General features: G+C 41.6%; 1 protein-coding gene across 2 annotated transcripts in view; it reads right to left on the bottom strand.

The window, feature by feature from the left end:
- PI4KA (phosphatidylinositol 4-kinase alpha) overlaps positions 1 to 21,150 on the bottom strand; it is a 125,233-nt gene that overhangs the window by 84,818 nt on the left and 19,265 nt on the right. For both annotated transcript variants that reach the window (XM_073674958.1, XM_073674967.1), the window contains exons 4-10: positions 9,898 to 9,986; positions 7,893 to 7,965; positions 3,244 to 3,503; positions 2,984 to 3,050; positions 1,536 to 1,684; positions 1,175 to 1,240; positions 733 to 829 (exon numbers count right to left, since the gene is read on the bottom strand). In XM_073674958.1, coding sequence (XP_073531059.1) covers positions 733 to 829; positions 1,175 to 1,240; positions 1,536 to 1,684; positions 2,984 to 3,050; positions 3,244 to 3,503; positions 7,893 to 7,965; positions 9,898 to 9,986 — 801 coding nt within the window. The remainder of the gene's footprint in view (positions 1 to 732; positions 830 to 1,174; positions 1,241 to 1,535; positions 1,685 to 2,983; positions 3,051 to 3,243; positions 3,504 to 7,892; positions 7,966 to 9,897; positions 9,987 to 21,150) is intronic.

Genomic DNA, 21,150 nt, shown 5'->3' with positions numbered 1-21,150 from the left:
TGTGAAAATTAAAAATTTGAGGTTAAAGTAGCAGTTTTGTGAAAAAAAGTTAAATGTTCATTGTTTTCTTCCACATTCCAAAAATTCCTGTGAAGCACCTGAAGGGTTAATAAACTTCTTGAATGTGGTTTTGAGCACCTTGAGGGGTGCAGTTTTTAGAATGGTATCACTTTTGGGTATTTTCTGTCATAAAGGCTCCTCAAAGTCACTTCAAATAAGATGTGGTCCCTAAAAAAAATGTTTTTGTAAATTTTGTTGTAAAAATGAGAAATCGCTGGTCAACTTTTAACCCTTATAGCTTCCTAACAAAAAAAAATTTTGGTTCCAAAATTGTGCTGATGTGAAGTAGACATGTGGGCAATGTTATTTATTAACTATTTTGTGTGATATATCTCTCTGATTAAAGGGCATGAAAATTCAAAGTTTGAAAATTGCAAAATTTTCAAAATTTTCGCCAAATTTCCGATTTTTTCACAATCAAACGCAAGTGATATCAAAGAAATTTTACCACTATCATGAAGTACAATATGTCACAAAAAAACAATCTCAGAATCAGGGGGATCCGTTGAAGCGTTCCAGAGTAATTACCTCATAAAGTGACAGTGGTCAGAATTGAAAAAATTGGCCCGGTCACAAAGGCAAAAACAGGCTCTGGCGCGAAGTGGTTAATATAATTTTCACCAAAAACAATACGTAAGCAAACCAGAGGGATATTTTCACACTGACACCTACCTTTCATATTATACAGTGTATCTCTGAGCATCTTAAACATCGCTACGTAGAGAGGATCGCTGAAGGTTTTATAAAAAAGATCAGTGCTGGGGTTAGCCTAAAACCAGTACATAAAAACAATCAAAATTAGTTTCTATCATATAATAAAAGCAACTAAAAATATCTGGTGGTAACAAAACTAACACCATAAACTTTCCCTATCTTATCCACAATGAAAGCTTCATAAAGCCGGGACTACGATGATAACTGTTGCTTTTACAACATGAGAATGGCCTTTTCAAAATATACAAGTCCTTTAATCCTTGAAAATATATTTTCCCTGCTACGCATTATTCTATAAAGAGAAATATTTCATCAGACATTCTGCAAATATTGTGTATAGAGCGGTTTAGGATGTACACAGAGGAGTTTAATCAGTTATTCCCATAGTTAGTAACATTACCTCTGTAACTTCAGTGATGAGACAATCTAATGAGCTCAAAACTGGATCTGCAACAATCTGCTTCACCTGTAAAGAACAACAACAAAAAAAAAAACAAGAGGAGCAAAAAAAAAATTATTAGGAATAATAGAAGAGGTCTGCACCAGTTAATGAAATGTGTACATTTGTATCTAATATTAAATGAACGTCCATAAACATGAAGAAAAGAATGAATGAATCCTGAAATCCCCTCACTTGATTGTACGGAGTGAACTAAACAAGACAAAAGCTTCCGTTGTATAATAAAGAGTGTATTGTCGCCCTGCTGGAAGGACGGGCATTTATGGGGACATTACTGGAAGTAGTGATCATGACATTATACCATGCACAGTAGTTGACGCAGGGTTTCTTGGGGGATATCAAACTCTTTATTGTTGACACCGGTGAACAGAGGGGAGACCGAGAAGCTGGAGCTGATGGTGGTGAGGTAATAATCTGGATCCACCGCGCTGCCATCTGGCAAATAAGATCCTGTGGGAGAGGAAAAACAGAGCAATAAAAAAAATATGGATTTAAAAAAAATACACGACAGTAATGGACCAAACCACTAGATATTTTGGATATTAGGTGTAAACAAAGAATACATTAACAGCGCACAGTTCTCTTAAAAAGAATGTGTCATCCAAGAATAACCTATTGTTTAAATCAGGTTTTATTGTTAAATGTACTTTTTAGGTTTATTAAAAAAAAAAATTCATATTGTTTGTTTTAAAAATTTCACGTGTATATAAAAACAAAAACAGAAATCTTGCAGTTTCCATACTGGCAACCAAGCCTTATATTTTGCTTACACTTCCTTTTCTTTGGAGAGGACTTTTCAGCAAGTCTCATTATCAGCACAGACAGGATTATGGTGAGTGGTAACACTCACTTTGTTATTGATTGTGTATTCAGATACACAGTCAATAACAAAGAATCCACTGTTCACAATGACAGATGATGCTACAGCCCCTCCTCATCTTCCTTCACAATGATCTTGGCCCAGATTGGGGCATCCTCACATAAGACTTCTATACGAACAAGCCTGAGTCAGCCTATTAATTCTAATACCCATGTACCCAACAGGAAGTAGAAGTCCAATATTAGGAGTACTGAAATGCAAGGTTTTTTGATTACATAGCGATTTTTTTTTTTTTCCACATTCCTCTTTTTTGGTAAAAAATTTTTATTAAATATTTCAAGAAAACATACCATAAACAATAAGTATTACAAAATTAACAATTTATAAAAACATTTTTTTTTCTTTTTTATATCTTTAAACTCCCCGTACCTCTTTATCTGTCATATTCATTAATTATAATTTTAGAATACAACATTTTTGTCAAAGGGATTTCTCATTAAAGGGATTGTCTGGTGTTAAACTACAGGTCTGCAGTCACTCTATGTGACTGCAGACTTGTGAATCAATCACTGTGAGCACTGTGTACTGTGAGGATTCCCCGATGCCAGTGTTGGGAGCGGCGGTCATGGGACCGCAAATATATGATATGCTTACTCCCGGCCACTCTCAGACTAGATGGTAGGTGCCTTGCTCAATGCAAGTGTATTCAAAGAGGCCGGAAACAGTCTATTTGGAATGTGGCCGGGAGTATGAATAAAGCATACTTGCAGTCACATGACCTCTGTTAGAACCGGAGAATCCTCACAGCGCGCGTTGTGAGGATTCATAAGTCTGAAGTCACAGAGTGACTGCAGACTTGTAGTTTAAGATTGGACAACCCCTTTAACATAGATATCCAAACATGAATGAACACAATTTTGCAGCATTACCTTCAAAGTACTGGATTGTGGATCCAGCAGGAGATCCAGGGAGAGGAACAACACGATCTGGGCTCACCTGTGATGAATCAGAAAGGCAACACTTCATCACTATTGCATTATCACAAATTACATAATTTTTGGTGTGTTTTGCACACACTGCCATTTTCACATTAATAAAACCCAACATTAAGATGCTAAAAATAAACATTTAATTATTTAAATAATAGTGGGTCTATAGTTGGAATAAACTTAAACACTTGCACATTTACCTGTGAACCACTAGATACACTACTTGTCTTTCTCTTCAATGAGTCTGATTGACATACGTTGAGGAGCGAATTTGGAAGAATAGATCGAAAATCATTGAAGGATCGTCTACGGATCCCTTCCAGCTCTTCTGGAGCCTTCAGAGATTGAGGGGAGATCTTGGGAAACAACTTGGATAGTAGAGACTCTTCAGAGTTGCTATATCTCCCAAATGCCCGAGATATGCCTATTAAGCATGGGATTGCATACTTGCAAAGGTATTCTGCAAAGTGAGAGATTCAATATGAAATAACAGAAGTTACAAAACGGTGAGCAAAAAAACAAACTAAAATGTTTCTCAAGTTACTTTTCATATCTGTCAACCATTAAAAGTTACCATTTTTAATAAATTGGATCTACTGGATGAGAAACTTCCTGTAGTTTATCTAACTGAGAATCTAGCAGAAGTCTATAGATCATTTCTAAGTCAATAAAGGATTGGCCATCAATGCATGATTGGTGGGGGGATGGGCATTCCCCGAAAGAAAAAGAAAAAAAAAAACAAAAAAAACTGTTGTGCCACTTGCTGAAGCTCCACTGCCCCTTCACTTGTTGTAGACTGCCCAGCAACATCCTAACGAGAGTGCCTGGTACAGCAGCACAACCATACTGAACTTGGTCGCTTCTATGGGCAGAGCTGCAGTATAGTCACATTAGTCTGGGTGTTGCTGGGCCAGTGAATGCAGGGAAGAGGAAGGGACATCCCAGGAAACGTCACTGACAGGATCTGACTAATCTACTAGAGGACAACATGGTCCCGATCTCTCACCCAATGCAGTCATAGAGGCTATGACCACAACAGGGCAAGAGCGAGAAGGCCCGCAGACGCAAACGTCTATTTCAGCTGGATGTGCGTCAGAGAACACACATTAGGCTGAAATGTATTGCGGCGCAGAGAACCGCTAGCTCCACACTGCAATACACACCGTCAGCCAATCACGGGGCCAAAATGGGTGACATTATTACAGGAAGGGGCCCAAGCTGGGGCACAATATTATATGGGAACTAACATATATATTTATAGGATCTAGAATGCTAAAAGGGCCTATACAACTGACCAAAATGCAGGAGGGGGCATAGGTGCAAATTTTGAACCGAGGCCCATCGGACTCTAGTTACACCACTGTATATCACCTTTGGAGGTGTACCTCAGAGCAACTGGCAGGATAACAAGGAACTATGTGTGCTATCCATATGGGGACCATATACTAAGGGGCTTTGCATGCAGATTCCATTGAATTGAAGTTGAACAGGAAGAAACAGTGGCCCATGCATAATTCCAGGGTGTAAGGTCACGTAAGCCCACCAAATCTACCTCCCATCAACTTACATAGCTGTGTATATATGGTGAGAATGATGTTTAACAGTGAATAAACAATGGAAAGTAAATCTCTGGAGTGTGGAGATGATTGACAAATATGTTCAAATGATGTGAAGGTATACAGAGGGTCAAAAGCAAAAGGATAGCTCGACAACCAATCTTTAATTTGTAAATATCTGAAATATTCAGAAGAAGGGATTGAGGTCTTCTCTTTCAGAACCTCAAGAGAGACAGGGCCTTAAGAGGAGAAGAACTGATGAGCTTTCTGAAAACCATGCGTCCCACCACCACAAAAAGAAAGCATGCACTGGCTGGGAGGGCCCTGTTATACCATAGAGCAGTGTTCCTCAACTCCAGTCATCAACAGATCATGCTTTCAGGATTTCCTTAGTATTGCGCACATAATGGAATTTATTCTTTGTGAATTGAATATTAGAGACCCCAATGCATAATAAATGTAAAATATAAAAGAAAAAAAAAAAACTAAAATAATACTCATCTGATCGCTCAATTCCGCTGCTCAATGTCCCCCCCGTATGGTTCTCTACACATCTTATCATTGTCACGCACTGAAACCCAGGGCATCTTCACATCAGGCCAGGATTTCCAACCACAACTAGGACAGGGACGACCCTGTGCACTCGCAGGGACGTTCTGAGGTCAACGTCCTAGAATAAGCACTGTAAGGTCATTCTGCACGGTGTGATGTCATGAAGACTACGCAACTACAGAGACGTACAGCACCTAGTTGTGGCCGGATGTCCCAGCCTAGCATGAAGATGCCAGGGGTTTCAAGTCAAATAAGGCACGGAGGACATTAAGGGGAGGGGGCATAAGTACTTTCTAAAAGGGGGAATTTTGGGGCATCATTTGTTTTAAAGGGGCATTATTACTAAGATAGAGGAAGCAATACTTGTCTTGCCCCTGGTGCTGGCAACCCAAGGTAAAGCACTTCACCAAGGTCTTTGGGTCTCTCCATAGTAATATAAAAAATTACTTTTGTTTATTCTCTTTTTCTTACAGTCAGTGGTAAAGAAAGATTAGATGTACATTTTTAAGATCTTTAAAATATTTATTACTGGTGATGCCAGACACTACCCGCCCTCCAACTTCCTCTTCCGCGTACACGGGGTGTAGAACAAGAGCTATGGAGATCGGCGACATGTCATTATAATTGAATATAATTCTGACCATCACACTGAAATACAGTCATATGCAGTGTTTTACTGGTATCTGAGCGGATGAGGACGTTTTTATGGAAATAGAGGCACAATTTGCTAGTATTGAATACAAATGTGGTGCAGTTCACAGGCACATTATTAGCTTTGAGCGGTGTGGTTTCACTGCTACAGATTCCATTTTGCCATTTGGCCTGTTTCTACGACGCGATTGTCAGTTCACGTGGCTACAGTCCTTTATCGTTTGATGGATGATCTTGTCACTTTGTTTTTATGCTGCATAAAGTAACTTGGCAACTGTTTGCTTTTGCGAGGCGGATATAACTGGCCATCAGGCACCTTGACATCTATAATATATGTTCATATTACCTAAGGACTTGGTTTCCTTTTATTGAGGACTTTTTTCTATATTCTATCTTCTGGCCATGTTGGAGTTAGCTTGGAGGTTATACTGAATCACGTTTACTATATTATCAAGTACTTTCCTTTATATCTACTCGGGTTTCCTTTTTTTTGCCATTTCTGTATGTCCTATATTTATTGTGTTTTCTGAATAATGAATGTATAAATGTGGAGTATATATACTGCTCAAAAAAATAAAGGGAACACTCAAATAACACATCCTAGATCTGAATGAATGAAATATTCTCATTGAATACTTTGTTCTGTACAAAGTTGAATGTGCTGACAACAAAATCACACAAAAATCATCAATGGAAATCAAATTTATTAACCAATGGAGGCCTGGATTTGGAGTCACCCCCAAAATTAAAGTGGAAAAACACACTACAGGCTGATCCAACTTTGATGTAATGTCCTTAAAACAAGTCAAAATGAGGCGCAGTATTGTGTGTGGCCTCCACATGCCTGTATGACCTCGCTACAACGCCTGGGCATGCTCCTGATGAGGTTGCGGATGGTCTCCCGTGGATCTCCTCCCAGACCTGGACTAAAGCGTCCGCCAACTCCTGGACAGTCTGTGATGCAACGTGACGTTGGTGGATGGAGCGAGACATGATGTCCCAGATGTGCTCAATCGGATTCAGGTTTGGGGAACGAGCGGGCCTGTCAATACCTTCAATGCCTTCATCTTGCAGGAACTGCTGACACACTCCAGCCACATGAGGTCTGGCATTGTCCTGCATTAGGAGGAACCCAGGGCCAACCACACCAGCCAGTGTGGACTTTGCCAATCCTGGTGTTCTGTGGCAAATGCCAAGCGTCCTGCACGGTGTTGGGCTGTGAGCACAACCCCCATCTGTGGACGTCGGGCCCTCATACCACCCTCATGGAGTCAGTTTCTAACCATTTGTGCAGACACATGCACATTTGTGGCCTGCTGGGGGTCATTTTTCAGGGCTCTGGCAGTGCTCCTCCTGTTCCTCATTGCACAAAGGCGGAGGTAGCGGTCCTGCTGCTGGGTTGTTGCCCTCCTACAGCCCCCTCTACGTCTCCTGGTGTACTGGCCTGTCTCCTGGTAGCGCCTCCAGCCTCTGGACACTACCCTGACAGACACAGCAAACCTTCTTGCCACAGCTCGCTTTGATGTGCCATCCTGGATGAGCTGCACTACCTGAGCAACTTCTGTGGGCTGTAGAGTCCGTCTCATGCTACCAAAAGTGTGAAAGCACAACCAACCTTCAAAAGTGACCAAAACATCAGCCAGAAAGCATTGGTACTGAGATGTGGTCTGTGGTCCCCACCTGCAGAACCACTCCTTTATTGAGGGTGTCTTGATAATTGCCAATAATTTCCATCTATTGTCTATTCCATTTACACAACAGCATGTGAGATTGATTGTCAATGAGTGTTGCTTCCTAAGTGGACAGTTTGATTTCACAGAAGTTTGATTTACTTGGAGTTATATTCTGTTGTTTAAGTGTTCCCTTTACTTTTTTTGAGCAGTGTATTTAGGAAATAATGTAAATAATTATAATTGGTGTGTTTTGTGTCTATTTGGGTGCCCCAGTAAAATACTCCATCTTCTTGTTCTTTTTTCTTTAATAATATCCACACTCCAGAAACAAGTCAGGAGACTTACATGAAAACCAAAGTGGATACTTAATCTAAAATAGCACATTTGATTTGGAAGACCTCTATTCAAATAGCTTACCTTTGTCCTGGATCTGTGGAGACTGGCACATTCCAAGCAGACATTGCATCACATCTAGGATTGTCTCCAATATCTGAAGACACAAACACAAACTGCTGTCAGATAAGGAGCAGATATAAAAAAGAATTCAAGAAAATATCCTTTGGGCATAATAAGTGAATAAGTGACACAAAGCTTTTTTTTTTTCTTACAATGAGATTTAAAAATTAGGCATGAAGTGTTTTTCTTCAGCACCAGTTTTTACAGGAATGACCACAATTTCCTCAGATTACTCCAAGACCAACAATTTGTAGCCAAGTTTGGATCATAATACAGTCTATACGTCATGACTTCTATGCATACTTGCCTACTCTTACAGGAAAGGGAAGATCCCCTGGACTTCCAAGTTAATCGGCATTTCTCCCAGTTGCTACTGAAATCTCCCCAAACCCTCCCAGAAAGCAGAGCTTCCAGGAGGTGTATTGTGCATGATACCAGGATGCTCCATGATCAGAGCCCTGACGTCCAATGCATGTTGTTGATGCAGAATACAGATGCTAAATGGTGTCGTCTTTGGCAAAAAAAATTCTGTCCATCAGCTTTGAGCACCACAAGTCTTTATTTCCCGTAAAAATCACCAGGAAACGTTAGCAAGTTACATTTTAATCACGGAATAACGTGACTTTATTATACAGGGTGCTGAACTTTTGCATTTCTACAAGGATCATTAGTAGGAATATTTCTAAAACTGCAATGTCGGTAAAGTCAACAGCTACAAAACTCAACTTCCAGACCTGCTGTCCATGCTGCAGATCTAAGTTACGGCAATGCCCTGCACATGGGGTAAGCAACACAGCAAATCAGAAGAACTATACCACATTTATAATTGGAGGCATTTACTAATATTATTATTACTACTACATATTGGGATAGGATATTGGAGATGGGATACCCCTTTAAGTGTTGTTTTTTTTGCTTTAAATAATTCATGAGAAGACCAAATAAAACCCTTCTTCTAAGATAAATCTGAGAAAGTGATACTGACTTTATAGGTGTGCAAGTTTACCATTAATAGTGCAAGTTGGCCACAAAAGAGCCATCATCATCATCGGCAGGCAGCCCACATGCGTGGAAAGTTTATGCAAAACTAGGTAAAATTATCATTATTATTTCTGAGGACAGGCCTGGTTGTTTAAAAAAACTGTCAATAATTTCCGTGTTATTTGGTTAAATATTAAAATATCACAGTCAATGCCTGAGTTTTCATGTGGGGGAAAATTATGCACTAAGTTTGCAAAAACAGTGACCCTTGGACATGAAGATTATGAATCACAGTCTCCAGGCTGCTGTGTAGTAAGATTATCACAAAAACTCATAAGCAAATGCAAACGTATAAAATCTGCCCATGATTACTAGAATTCTAGCTGTCGGTTGATGGACACTGGATATGAAGAGCCCTCACTTGCCTGATATAACTTCCAACCCTTTGTTCTAGGCCCAACACAGTATAACAATAATTCTTATCACAGCGGGACTCCAACTCTAAAGGCCCCGTCACACTTAGCGACGTTACAGCGATCCCAACAACGATACGACCTGTCACGAATCGTTGCTGCTTCGCTATGTGGTCGCTGGTGAGATGTCAGTCAGATCTTCCTAACGACGCAGCAACGATACGGCGACCCGTAGCGACCTGTATAACGATGTCGGCGGTCGTTGGGACCCTGTCACATAGCAGCTGCTCTTACGATTCAGACCTCGATGAGGGACGATTTCTCAGTTCTGAGTCGCCAACGAGGTCGTTGGTAAGGTGTCAAACACAGCGATGCATGCTACCCAGCGGGACCTCAACAATCAAAGAAATGTCCAGACCATTCCGACACGACCAGCGATCTCACAGCAAGGGCCTGGTCGCTGCTAAGTGTCAAACGTAGCGAGATCGCTGCTGAGGTCGCTGTTGCGTCACAAAACTTGTGACTCAGCAGCGATCTCGCTTAGGGTGACGGGGGCTTAAGGAAATGCTCACCTGTCCTCTGAAGGTCACATCTCTGTGAGCAACATCTGAGAGCAAAGTAACAAGGCAGAAGCTGAATGTCTCTGCTACCGGCAGCATGCCTGTTGTGGAGTAAACAAAAGAACATTAAAATGGTTATTCCTATCATCAAAAATCTTTACAATTACAAAATCCTTGTAAAAAATAAGCAATTTTGACATTTTCTTCTTATCAAAAATGCTCTCAGTTCTCAAGAATAGAGGGATTTTTATCTTTATGGTTTACTGCTCTTTGCCTAGGTTATTAGCCACCTCTGCAGAGTATCAGTGATGGCAAATCTCCAAGACAGAGGGCGCAGCGCTTACAAACTCTTTCCAATAGAGCTTGTAAGCTGGACAGATCTCTGAAATTGGCAAGCTGCAGTGCCACTGGACTCCTCCAATGCTGGAGAGGAAAAGCTGCCTCACATAGCAGCAGCAGAGTGCACACTAAGGGCTAGTAGAGCAACAATGCCACTGGACCAAGCGGAAGATGCAACTCTTAAAAAGATTTCTGGACATTAATATTTATTAAAGAAGAAAGTTGCATTCTTTTAAAGATATAAACATCACTGCTGTTAGTGCAATTATTTTATCTCACAGTAATCGCTAAGTTTCAGGATGCAATTTTCATTCTTTCATTTATTTCAGACCCCCTGATAATCAGGTTCTCATGCATTCTGGCTGTGAAGTGTTTCCAGAAGGCTAATAACTTTACAATTTCTCAATTCCTCTATGATTCCTGGTCTAATATAGCCTCTTTGCTGCCTTCTGTTCGGACACAGACATTGATGCAGCCCATATGTGTAATAACTCCCCTTCTCGGTGCAGATGCCGCTCTGTCGACACGAATGCTCAGCGATCACTGAATCCTTACCTTACATTGGTTCTCCCCTCTCTGACCACTGATGCCATGTGAGTGATCTCTTCCCTGAAGACTGTGTGTGCTACTAGGTCTCTAAGGCCACGTTCACATCTTCAGTATTTGGTCAGTATTTTACATCAGTATTTGTAAGCCAAAACCAGGAGTGGGTGATAAATACAGAAATGGTGACGTGTTTTTATTATATTTTTCCTCTGATTGTTCCACTCCTATAGTCACGGGGATACAGCGACAGAGAGGGCCAGAAGATATCAGCGTCTGGTTATACAAACCCCTGAAAGTATTAGATCTGGTTCACCTTCCTATTAGCAGTGCAGGTTTTCCTTGCTATGTCATTACAAGGGTTAATCAGTTCTGGAGCTCTCATCCTGAATTGTCTCAGCTGTTCTGTGTTGGTCACTCCTCTCAGGTATAAATGCTCACTTCTTGCACTAGGGAATTTCTGGTGATAGTTACAACTACCTGGTAGTAGCAGTCGGTTGGTGTAGTTTACAGGAAATATCTGCATGGATTTGGTATTGTGTGTTTATCCCAGGCATGTCCAAAGTCCGGCCCGCGGGCCATTTGCGGCCCGCGGTCCGGACTAATAAGGCCCCCAGGTATCCAGCAGCATGTACCTTGCGGCCGCTGCCGCTCTCGTCGCCACCGCCGCTCTCGTCGCCACCGCCGCTCAGTACTCCGGCGCAGGGAGAAGAGCCGAAATCTCGGACATCGCGAGATTTCGGCTTTCCTTCTCCCTGCGCCGGAGTACTGAGCGGCGGCAACCGGCCAGCCAAGATCTCGCGACGTGCGAGATCTCCAGCCCCCAGGGGTTGTAAGACGTTCAGAGGTCAGATAGGCTGAAGACCTCAGCTTAGTTGTGTAAAATTATATAAATAATATATATATTAAGTTATATATAAGTCCCTGCGCCACCTTACACCTCCAGAAAGGTTAGGCCAGCAGGGCTCTCACACAAGCTTGTGGTAGCAAGCTGTCATACCCTTCATTAACCCCTGACTGCCTGTCACTGTGCTATAATTCCATTATCTGATGTGCGACTGTTGCACAGCTTGCTATTCTCTGCCTGTGTTATAAAGCATATAGCAGTATCTTATTTTTGCTGTTCCACCCTCTGCGCCTTTTAATCTCTCCCCTTCTGGCCAATTTTTATAATGGCAACTACAAATAAGAAACGAAAAGTTGACAGTGAGGGCCGCCGCTTCCAGGACAAGTGGAAAGTAGAATATTTTTTCACTGAAATAAAGAATCACTGTGTTTGTCTGATATGCCAAGAGACCGTTGCTGTTTATAAAGAATTTAATGTCAAGCGACACTATCAGACGAGACATAGCACATACGACAAGCTAACAGGGCACGACCGAAGTGAAAAGTATAAGCAACTTGAAGCTGTTTTATTGTCACAACAGCGATTTTTTACAAGAGCCCGTGAGTCAAATGAAAATGCCACAAAGGCGAGCTATGAGGTGGCAGCGTTAATTGCTAAAAATTGCAAATCTTTTGCAGAGGGTGACTTTATCAAAGAATGTGTTATGAAAATGGTAGAGAATGTCTGTCCCGAGAAGAAGCAAGAGTTTTCCAACATTTGCCTGGCTCGTAACACTGTAGCACGGAGAATTGAAGAAATTTCATCGGATATTAAGAGACAGTTAATGTCAAAAGGAGCTGATTTTGACTTCTTTTCAATAGCCTGTGATGAAAGCACGGACCTATCTGACACGGCTCAGTTGCTGATTTTTTTAAGAGGGGTGGACGATGAAATGAATGTGACTGAAGAGCTACTTGACCTCCAGAGCCTCAAGGATCAAACAAGAGGGAAAGATTTATTTGATTCTGTTAGTTCTGCCATAGATGACATGAAACTGCCTTGGAACAAAGTTACTGGGATTATTACTGATGGGGCACCTGCCATGACTGGTGAACGAAGTGGATTATCAACCCTAATCTGTAACAAGGTGAGCGAAGAAGGAGGCAAAGCTATTAAACTTCATTGCATCATTCATCAACAAGTTCTCTGTGCTAAACATCTCCAATATGATCATGTTATGAAACCGGTACTAAAGACCATTAATTTTATCCGCTCTAAAGCCCTGTGCCACCGCCAGTTTAAACAGTTTCTACTGGATATCCAGGCTGAATATGAAGATGTTTCATATCATAACGATGTAAGATGGCTCAGTCGGGGGTCTGCACTGCAACGTTTCTACTCTCTCAGAAAGGAAATAGGAGAATTCTTGGAAACAAAGGGACAAACGATGCGAGAACTATCTGATCCAATTTGGCTGGCTGATTTGGGGTTTCTAGTCGACCTAACAAAGCATCTGAATGTACTGAACATGAATCTTCAGGGCAAAGATGCAGCGGTGAACCAACTTTATTCACACCTCAAAGCCTTTGGAACAAAGCTGCAACTTTTCCTAAGGCAGTTGTCACAAACACCGCCCAATACCATCCATTTTTCAGCGCTACAGGAAATAATTAACAGTTTTCCACAGGATGATATCCATGCGCAAATAAGCAGGTATGCAGCAGACATCACATCTCTGGCTGGGGAGTTTCAACGGCGCTTTCAAGATTTTGCAGCTATTGAAAAGGAGATCAGCATTTTCTCCTCTCCATTCTCTGTTGACCCCGACAATGCTCCTGATCAGTTGCAGCTCGAGCTCATTGAGCTACATTGTGACAGCGAGTTACGCAGTCGTCATCAACAGCTCTCTCTTGTTAACTTTTACCGCCAACTGGATAAGAGCCGGTTTCAAGAGATTCGAACATTGGCTAAGAAAACCCTGAGCTTGTTTGGCTCAACATATTTGTGTGAGAAGACATTCTCTGTTATGAACTTTAACAAGAACCGCGTGAGGACAAGACTAAGTGACTCTCACCTGCGTGACATTTTGCGCATCAAAACCACGGCCATTGAACCAGACCTAGTCTATGTGCTGCAGTCCAGATCCCAGTTTCACCCTTCACATTAGTGCAGGCTAGTTTCTTTTTTTTAATTGAGATTAATATGTTGTAAAATCTCAATTAATGTCAGTTGGATAGACAGTTATATATTTGAACACATGTATACTTGCTGTTATGTTCCTGTTCACATTTTTTGAACTTATAAGTTGACAGACAACCTTACATTACTTTGTGTAATGTACTTTAAAATGTTCCTGAGATATCTCAGTTTCCTGTTTTTATTATATTAAAGGGGTTGTCCAAGTTCAGAACCCAGACATACCCCCTTTTTCACCCAGGCAGCCCCCCTGCCATGGGCATCAAAGCATCTCATGCTCCGATGTGCTCCCTTGCCCTGTGCTATTTACAATGACACACTGCCGGTAGGAGGCTTCACCGGCTCTAATGTGCAGGCTTTAGCGCTGCTCTAGCTGGTTTACTGGTGATAAAGCCCGCCCATCAGTGCCGGTGACGTCACTGGGCTTTCTGCCAGCCCCGTGGAGAGCCGGGTATGTCACTAGAACTCCAGAAAATGCCTTTCCTCTGCGCAATTTAGTGCAGGGCAAAAGTAGGACATTGGAGCATAAACTGCTTCGATGCTCAAGTCGGGGAGGGGCTTCCTGGGTGAGAATGGGGGTATGTCTGGGTTAACCCCTTTAAGGCAGATTGATTAAACACCTGTTTAGATTTGTCATCCAAGTCACAAAATAAAAAGTATGCCGTTTTCAATAAACTTTGCAAAAAAAGTTTATTTGCATTCATTTTAATGGTCCAAAGAATGTCAAGCAAAATGATCGGCCCTCGCACATGTTCACTTCATCAAATTTGGCACTCTTAGAAAAAAGTTTGGACACCCCTGGTTTATCCTAATCCTCTCTCATTTGGTTTACCCCTCCTACTGTTCTCTTGATTTCCATTCGGTTGTTTAGCGAGAGCATTTGTATGACTGCAGTTTTCTATTATCCCCGTCTGTTAGGTTTGTGTTATCCTACACACTTCCTTACTTCCCCTGGGTGGAGGAAGAAACAGGTCAGTGTGAATATAGTAGCATAGCAAGGTACGAGATCCAAGCATCTCCTCTTTCAGGGGTAATCTGGGGTACAGGGATAGCCTAAGGTTCTCCTAGCTTGAGGGACAGGGAAGGAGCCCATTGCCCCGGGAAATCCAGCTACAGTATCGTGACACCTGGTTTTGGCTTACAAATACTGTTGTAAAATACTAAACATGTGAATGTGTCCTAACGTAGTTAATACTGCCATGTACAACCTCATATCCCTTCCTGCTGGTATCTCTTATACAAAGTGAAAAAAGAGGATTAGCAGAACATGAATCATGTCTGAAAATAGAGTTTCTGGTTTGGCTTCTTATTTACCCATTTATAGGGTCGATCTTGAGCTTTAGGATTGCTACTTCCAATAGGTGGCACTAGAGTCCATGTCCTCTTGAAGTTTGAAAAGGATATTTCCATATTCAAATCCCGGGGAGCATTGCATGGCCTATGAGTCTCCCTATGCCGACTTGTCACTCTCCACAAGGAGAAACTGTACCCGTGAGAGGGCCCTGCCAAAGGCCTCTCACCCAGTCAAATCGGTTCTTCTGCTTTTGCACTTATGTGGGACAACACCCCAAAACACTTGTTTGCAAATGGAGTTTCTGGTTTGGCTTCTTATCTTAGATGTGACAAGGCACTTTAAGGCTATGTATGCACAATCAGGATTTGAAGCAGAAATTTCCTGTGCGTTTCCACGTCTCCTTGGAAGGAAAAACGCTGAGCGTTTTTTGACGTGGTTTTTTAATGCGTTTTTTGAAGCATTTTTGTACATCAACTAATGCTTTTTGGAGCGAAGTAAAGTTATTTGCTTAAACCCTTGGATTACCTTCACAACTGGGGTGAGTATATTGGTTAATTTAAACGATTAAAGAATTTGTCTGTTGTATTTCAAATAAAGGTTTACTCTGTGTCTGTGCGTTTATTTAACTCTTTACTTTAATTAGGTTTGGTCATGAAAAGGTCTGATTGACACCTTGTCATAACCAAACAAAAGAGCTAGGTGTCAGCTAATCCCATTCACCCAATCTTCATTAGCATTTCTATTCACATAATTTATGGGGCTGCTGTGAGCGCCTATTTTTAGCCTGGGAAGGTGCCATTTGCAAACATGGTCTCCGGCTATAATTAACAGCTCACAGCTGGTTCGTTAGCAGCTACGTCCCAAGCAATCAGCACTCAGCGTATTTTTGCTGCGTCCAAAACGCGTCTTTCAGTACCGCAGCATGTCAAATTCTCTTGCGGAGTCCCTAGTCTCCGCAACATAAATTTGACCACTAGAATGTATAGCATGCGGTCAATCTGCATGATTCAGTGAACACATACGGATTTACCTGCGTTCAATAGAATGCAACGTTTTGGACGCAGCAAAAATATGCGTCCAAAGCGCTGCTACATCTGGATCGTGGTCACAGAGCCTAACATTTAAAAAAAAAAGGCGTGGGCTCCCGCGTCACTTTTATAACCAGTAGAGAGAAATATTAGTAGCCGCGGAAGGAGCCATTAGCCAACAATGTTCCCTAGCTATTAATATCAGCTCACAGCTGTTTGTTTAGCCTTCACTGGCTAGATTACAGGGAGACCCCAGAGAAAAATTGATGTGGGGTCCCCCTATAAAATCTAACCAGCAAAGGCTAAACAGACAGCTGCGGGCTGATATTAATAGCCAGGGAAGGGGCTATGAATACTAGCCCCCTCCGCGGCTATTAATATAACCCACCAGCAGTCCCAGAAATTGCGCATCCATAAGATGCGCCAAATCTGGCACTTAGCCTCTGCTCTTCCCACTGATCTCTAGCGGTGGCGAGTGGGGTAATGGGGCTAAGGTTCACGTCAGCCTTGTATTGGCGGCCGACGTGAAGAGCAGGTTAGTAATGGAGAGCGTCTATAAGACACCCCCATTACTAACTGAGTAGTAAAATGGTCGCCGCTTTTTCAATAAAAGACACGGCCAGAATAAAGTATTTTAATGAAATAAAAAACACACGGTTCTACAATTTTTTTATTACCCTCTGTCCGCGAAGCCATTGATCTTCTGAAAAAAAACATAAAATAACAAACAACCATATCCCTCACCTGTCCGCCGTCAACGACGCAGTCCACGTACTCAAAAGAATGAGGGGTCGCTCACTGTTGTAGTGGGTGCTCAGAAGGAATCGGAATATACTATAAGAAATAAACTTCGGCACTCCAGTATGTATAATATGCAGAAATTTTTTTTTTATTAACATGTGCCCCTTGTTTCACAAAAGAGGGCATAAGCCCTTGAAATAAACCAACGTTTCAACCTTTGGATCGGTCTTTTTTCAAGGTCATCACTAGATATAAACAAACAAATAATTAATTAATGCAAATATACATTTATACAAAAATAAATTTAGTTTTGTAACATGATATGTCATCGGGTACTATGAAACAAGAGAAAGGTTAAATAGCAACGTGCGACAGTGTCTACATATGATGGTGCACCAAAGCTTTGATGTATCTATACAAGTGAAGGAGTGGTATTGAAGAGAAAAGCCGAATATATAGAGGAAACCATATGCGGACCAAATTGGCCAAATTTAAGACTTGAACACCATGAGAAGCCAAAAAATCTCCCAATACACAAAATTTACAAAATTAAACAGGATTCATATTACCAGTTTGGAAATGCTGCTTAAAGCAGAATTGAAGTTAAAGTGAACTCGTTGCTTCCTATACGATAAAGAATAAGGATTATACTTCCAAACAACATATATAGTCGGCGCAAACACATACAAACATGTGGTCCCATTAGCTCACTGCAGATCTCATACCTGTGCCTGGGGTGGAAATGGACCGGGCTACACGTGGTGTGGAAGACATGTGGAACTGCCTCCTTATATATCGTGCCGCGCAGTGTTATTGGTGGTTCCAGTGGAGGCGCGCTCTATGCTAGTGGAGCGCACCATGCTATTGCCTAAAGGACCTGCAGGTCCTGCAGATCACATGTGCCGCAACTTCCGGTCACATGACAATTGACTTCCAAAAGCGGTGGAACGCATATGCGGTCCATGGTGTCCGATGATTTCTTATAGTATATTCCGATTCCTTCTGAGCACCCACTACAACAGTGAGCGACCCCTCATTCTTTTGCTTATTGAACTCTTTTTGGGATCCAGCTCCTGTAGCACCTATGTCGTTCTCAACGTTTGCTTACAATCAAGAAGCCAGTGGTATTATAGCATGGGTTATTACCCCAGGCACTTTCCTACATACTCCTGTCGAGGAGGTACGCGCAAGAGAACAGGAGAAGGAGCTCAAACGGCATACTGCATTGGACTTACTCGGCTAGAGTAATGCAGTGTATCATAAGAATCAACGAATACCGAGAGGCCTTAGGGTCTCCTTATGTCCTACACTCTTTAGTTCCAACCAAGATTTTTGTACTAAATTTGAAGGAATTCTGAACAAATGTTCGATGGACATTATTCTTCTAACAATTGATTTCTTACAGAAGGAGATAACGGATTTGAATACCTGAATAGTCACCACTGAACAACAACTTAGCAATACGGTAACGCCCGAGGAGTTCTCTACCTTGAAGACAAGGATCGATAAGACGATCACTGACTATCGTACAGAGCTACAAGTAAGAAAAAAAATCTAAATTTCTTCGTGACGCAGAGGACTACCTACATAATCAGGTTTATAGATGGCGTTCCTCCGATTCCTATCGGACTGCAACACCACCAAGAAGGGGCTACTACACCTCATCAGGCCGAAACTCTTCAACCGACAGCGACCGCAGTACCCAATATCCAAGCCATTTTTTAGAACAACGAGGACGCCGACCATACAAAGCAGGACGCGGAGGGGGAGGCGGTCGACAGCAAGATCACACTCGGATGACGACATGGTCTCAGGTAGGACGGAGAACATTGTATACAACATCTCAACATATAATTTAACGCCAGCAGAATTATCTGTCCTCCAGAAGGGGCTTTCTTTTTGCCCCACTTCATCATTTGACACATTCCTGTTGGAACAAGAATTGCAGAGATTTTATAGAACTCTAAGACTTAAGGTGCATTTTTATGGTGACAAAATTAACAGTAATGGGAATATGGAGAGTCAGAGTGAAGGAAAATTTTCTTTACATGATTTACAGTTAAGAGTTCCAAGCCGATTCCAACCTCCCCGTTACTATCACCATGTTGAAACTTTCATCGACCTGGTAAATAGGGACGTGGAGCACACCCTTTCCTCCATCAAGAGGGGAATATTCCATAATAAAAATAACCTCACCAATGAGGAATCTAAAGCACTCAAGTCCCTAAAAGACAACAGGATTATTATACTCAAGCCAGCTGATAAAGACAGGGCAGTGGTCGTGTTAGACCGGACATATTATATCACTGAGATCAGGTCCCAATTGAATGATAGTGATACCTATTCTGCGATCTCGTTTAATCCCACATCACAGATAAGAGATCTTATCACTAGATTAGCCTCTTACCATTTAGGGATAGGCACTATTGATTCTAAACTAGGTGAATTTTTGATTAATAACTATCCCACCATACCAGTGTTCTATACGCTGCCCAAAATACATAAGAACCTACAAGAGTCACCAGGTAGGCCTATTGTTGCTTCCACAGACTCGATTTTGTCACCTCTCGCCATTACACTTGAAAAAAATTTGACGCCATATATTCCTAAAACCACTTCATACCTTAAGGATACCAGCCACTTTCTCACAACTCTGCAAGAATTAGATTGTATCCCTCCCAACAGCACATTAGTGACTATTGATGTGAATAGCCTCTACACGAGTATTGATCATCAGGATGGCATCACAGCCACAACCAATTTTCTTAACACACAGACTCCACTAACTCCACAACAAATCCATTTCTGCGTCGATATGCTTACACTGATCCTCACCAAAAATGATTTCCTCTTCGAGGATACATTCTACTTCCAAAGAAGAGGGACCGCGATGGGCTCCAATGTGGCGCCCCCTTATACAAATATCTTCATGGCACACTTCGAGGACATTTTCGTATATACGCATAATTTCTTTCAGAGATATGTATTATATTGGAAACGATTCATTGACGATATTTTTTTCATCTGGACGGGCACTAACAGTGAATTACACTCTTTCTTTTGGCTACCTCAATACATGTATTCCCGACTTGACCTTCACAATGCATTATGATTTGCATTCAATTCATTTTTTAGATACTTTGATCACTTTAACCGAGACAGGCTCACTGGAAAGTGACCTCTATGTTAAACCTACTGCCAAAAATAGTTTACTCTTATACTCTAGCTGCCTCCCACGGCACATAAAAATGTCTCTCCCTAGGTCTCAACATCATAGAGTCGAACGCATTGTATAGAATAATGAACTTAGGGACACTAGACATATGGAAATGAATGGTAAATTTCAACAACGAAGTTACCCTGAGCACATTTTAAAACAAGACAATCCCCGTTCTCATATACATGAAAAGACCCAAAGGATAGCCTAAGTAAACACGTACCATCCCTTTAGCAATGCTATTCAACAGTGTATACAACGACATTGGGCACTATTGGCAAAGTCATATCCAACAATACCTGAATTTGCTAATAAACCGTTGATATGCAATAAACGCCCACGCAATATACGCGACCACCCTGTCAAAGCGGACGTAGGTCCCATAAAAAGAGGACCGATACAGCGCACTCTGGTAACACCACACCGAGGCACTTTCCCATGCTTGGGGTTCCTCCAATGCTCCAATATTATGAAAGGCGACTCATTCACACATCCCCTCTCTGGCAAAAGATACCCAATTCAGGGACACTTTACATGCGAATCCACACATGTGATATATCTTATTAAATGTCCGTGTGGTCTCGGGTATGTTGGGGAAACTACCCAGCATATCAGAGACCGCATCTCTCAACACAAATCAACCATCAGATGCAAACGCACTAAGCTGCCCATACCTGCTCATTTCATAGGCAGATCCCACACCATTTCTCAATTGAGATACCAAGTGATAGATCATGTACCACTCGCCCGCAGAGGAGGCAATCACATAAAAAGGCTGAAGGAACGTGAATCCTTTTGGATCCACACCCTTCAGACCTTACATCCCAAAAGTCTGAATAGGGAATAGGAAATACTGTTTTGACTATTATGATTTACATATGTTTTATAACCAATGTGTCTTTATCATTGTCTTTTCCATCAGTACATTATCTATATTGGAGCTTTATTTGTGGATTTAGATTTATTATATTTATTATGTTTATTTGATGCATTTCTCACAGTCTCTTCTTGTCTCTGTTCTCCCGTTTTAGGTCACCAACTAGCATTAACATCATTTTGTCTCACTGCACCTCAGGATGCT

Source organism: Phyllobates terribilis, unplaced genomic scaffold, assembly GCF_046119375.1.
Source record: "Phyllobates terribilis strain yellow unplaced genomic scaffold, ASM4611937v1 Scaffold_1__5_contigs__length_1240528914, whole genome shotgun sequence".
In the NCBI taxonomy this organism is placed as follows: Eukaryota; Metazoa; Chordata; class Amphibia; order Anura; family Dendrobatidae; genus Phyllobates; species Phyllobates terribilis.
The sequence above is the reverse complement of the archived record's forward strand: the minus strand, read 5'-3'. Positions and strand labels throughout refer to the sequence as shown.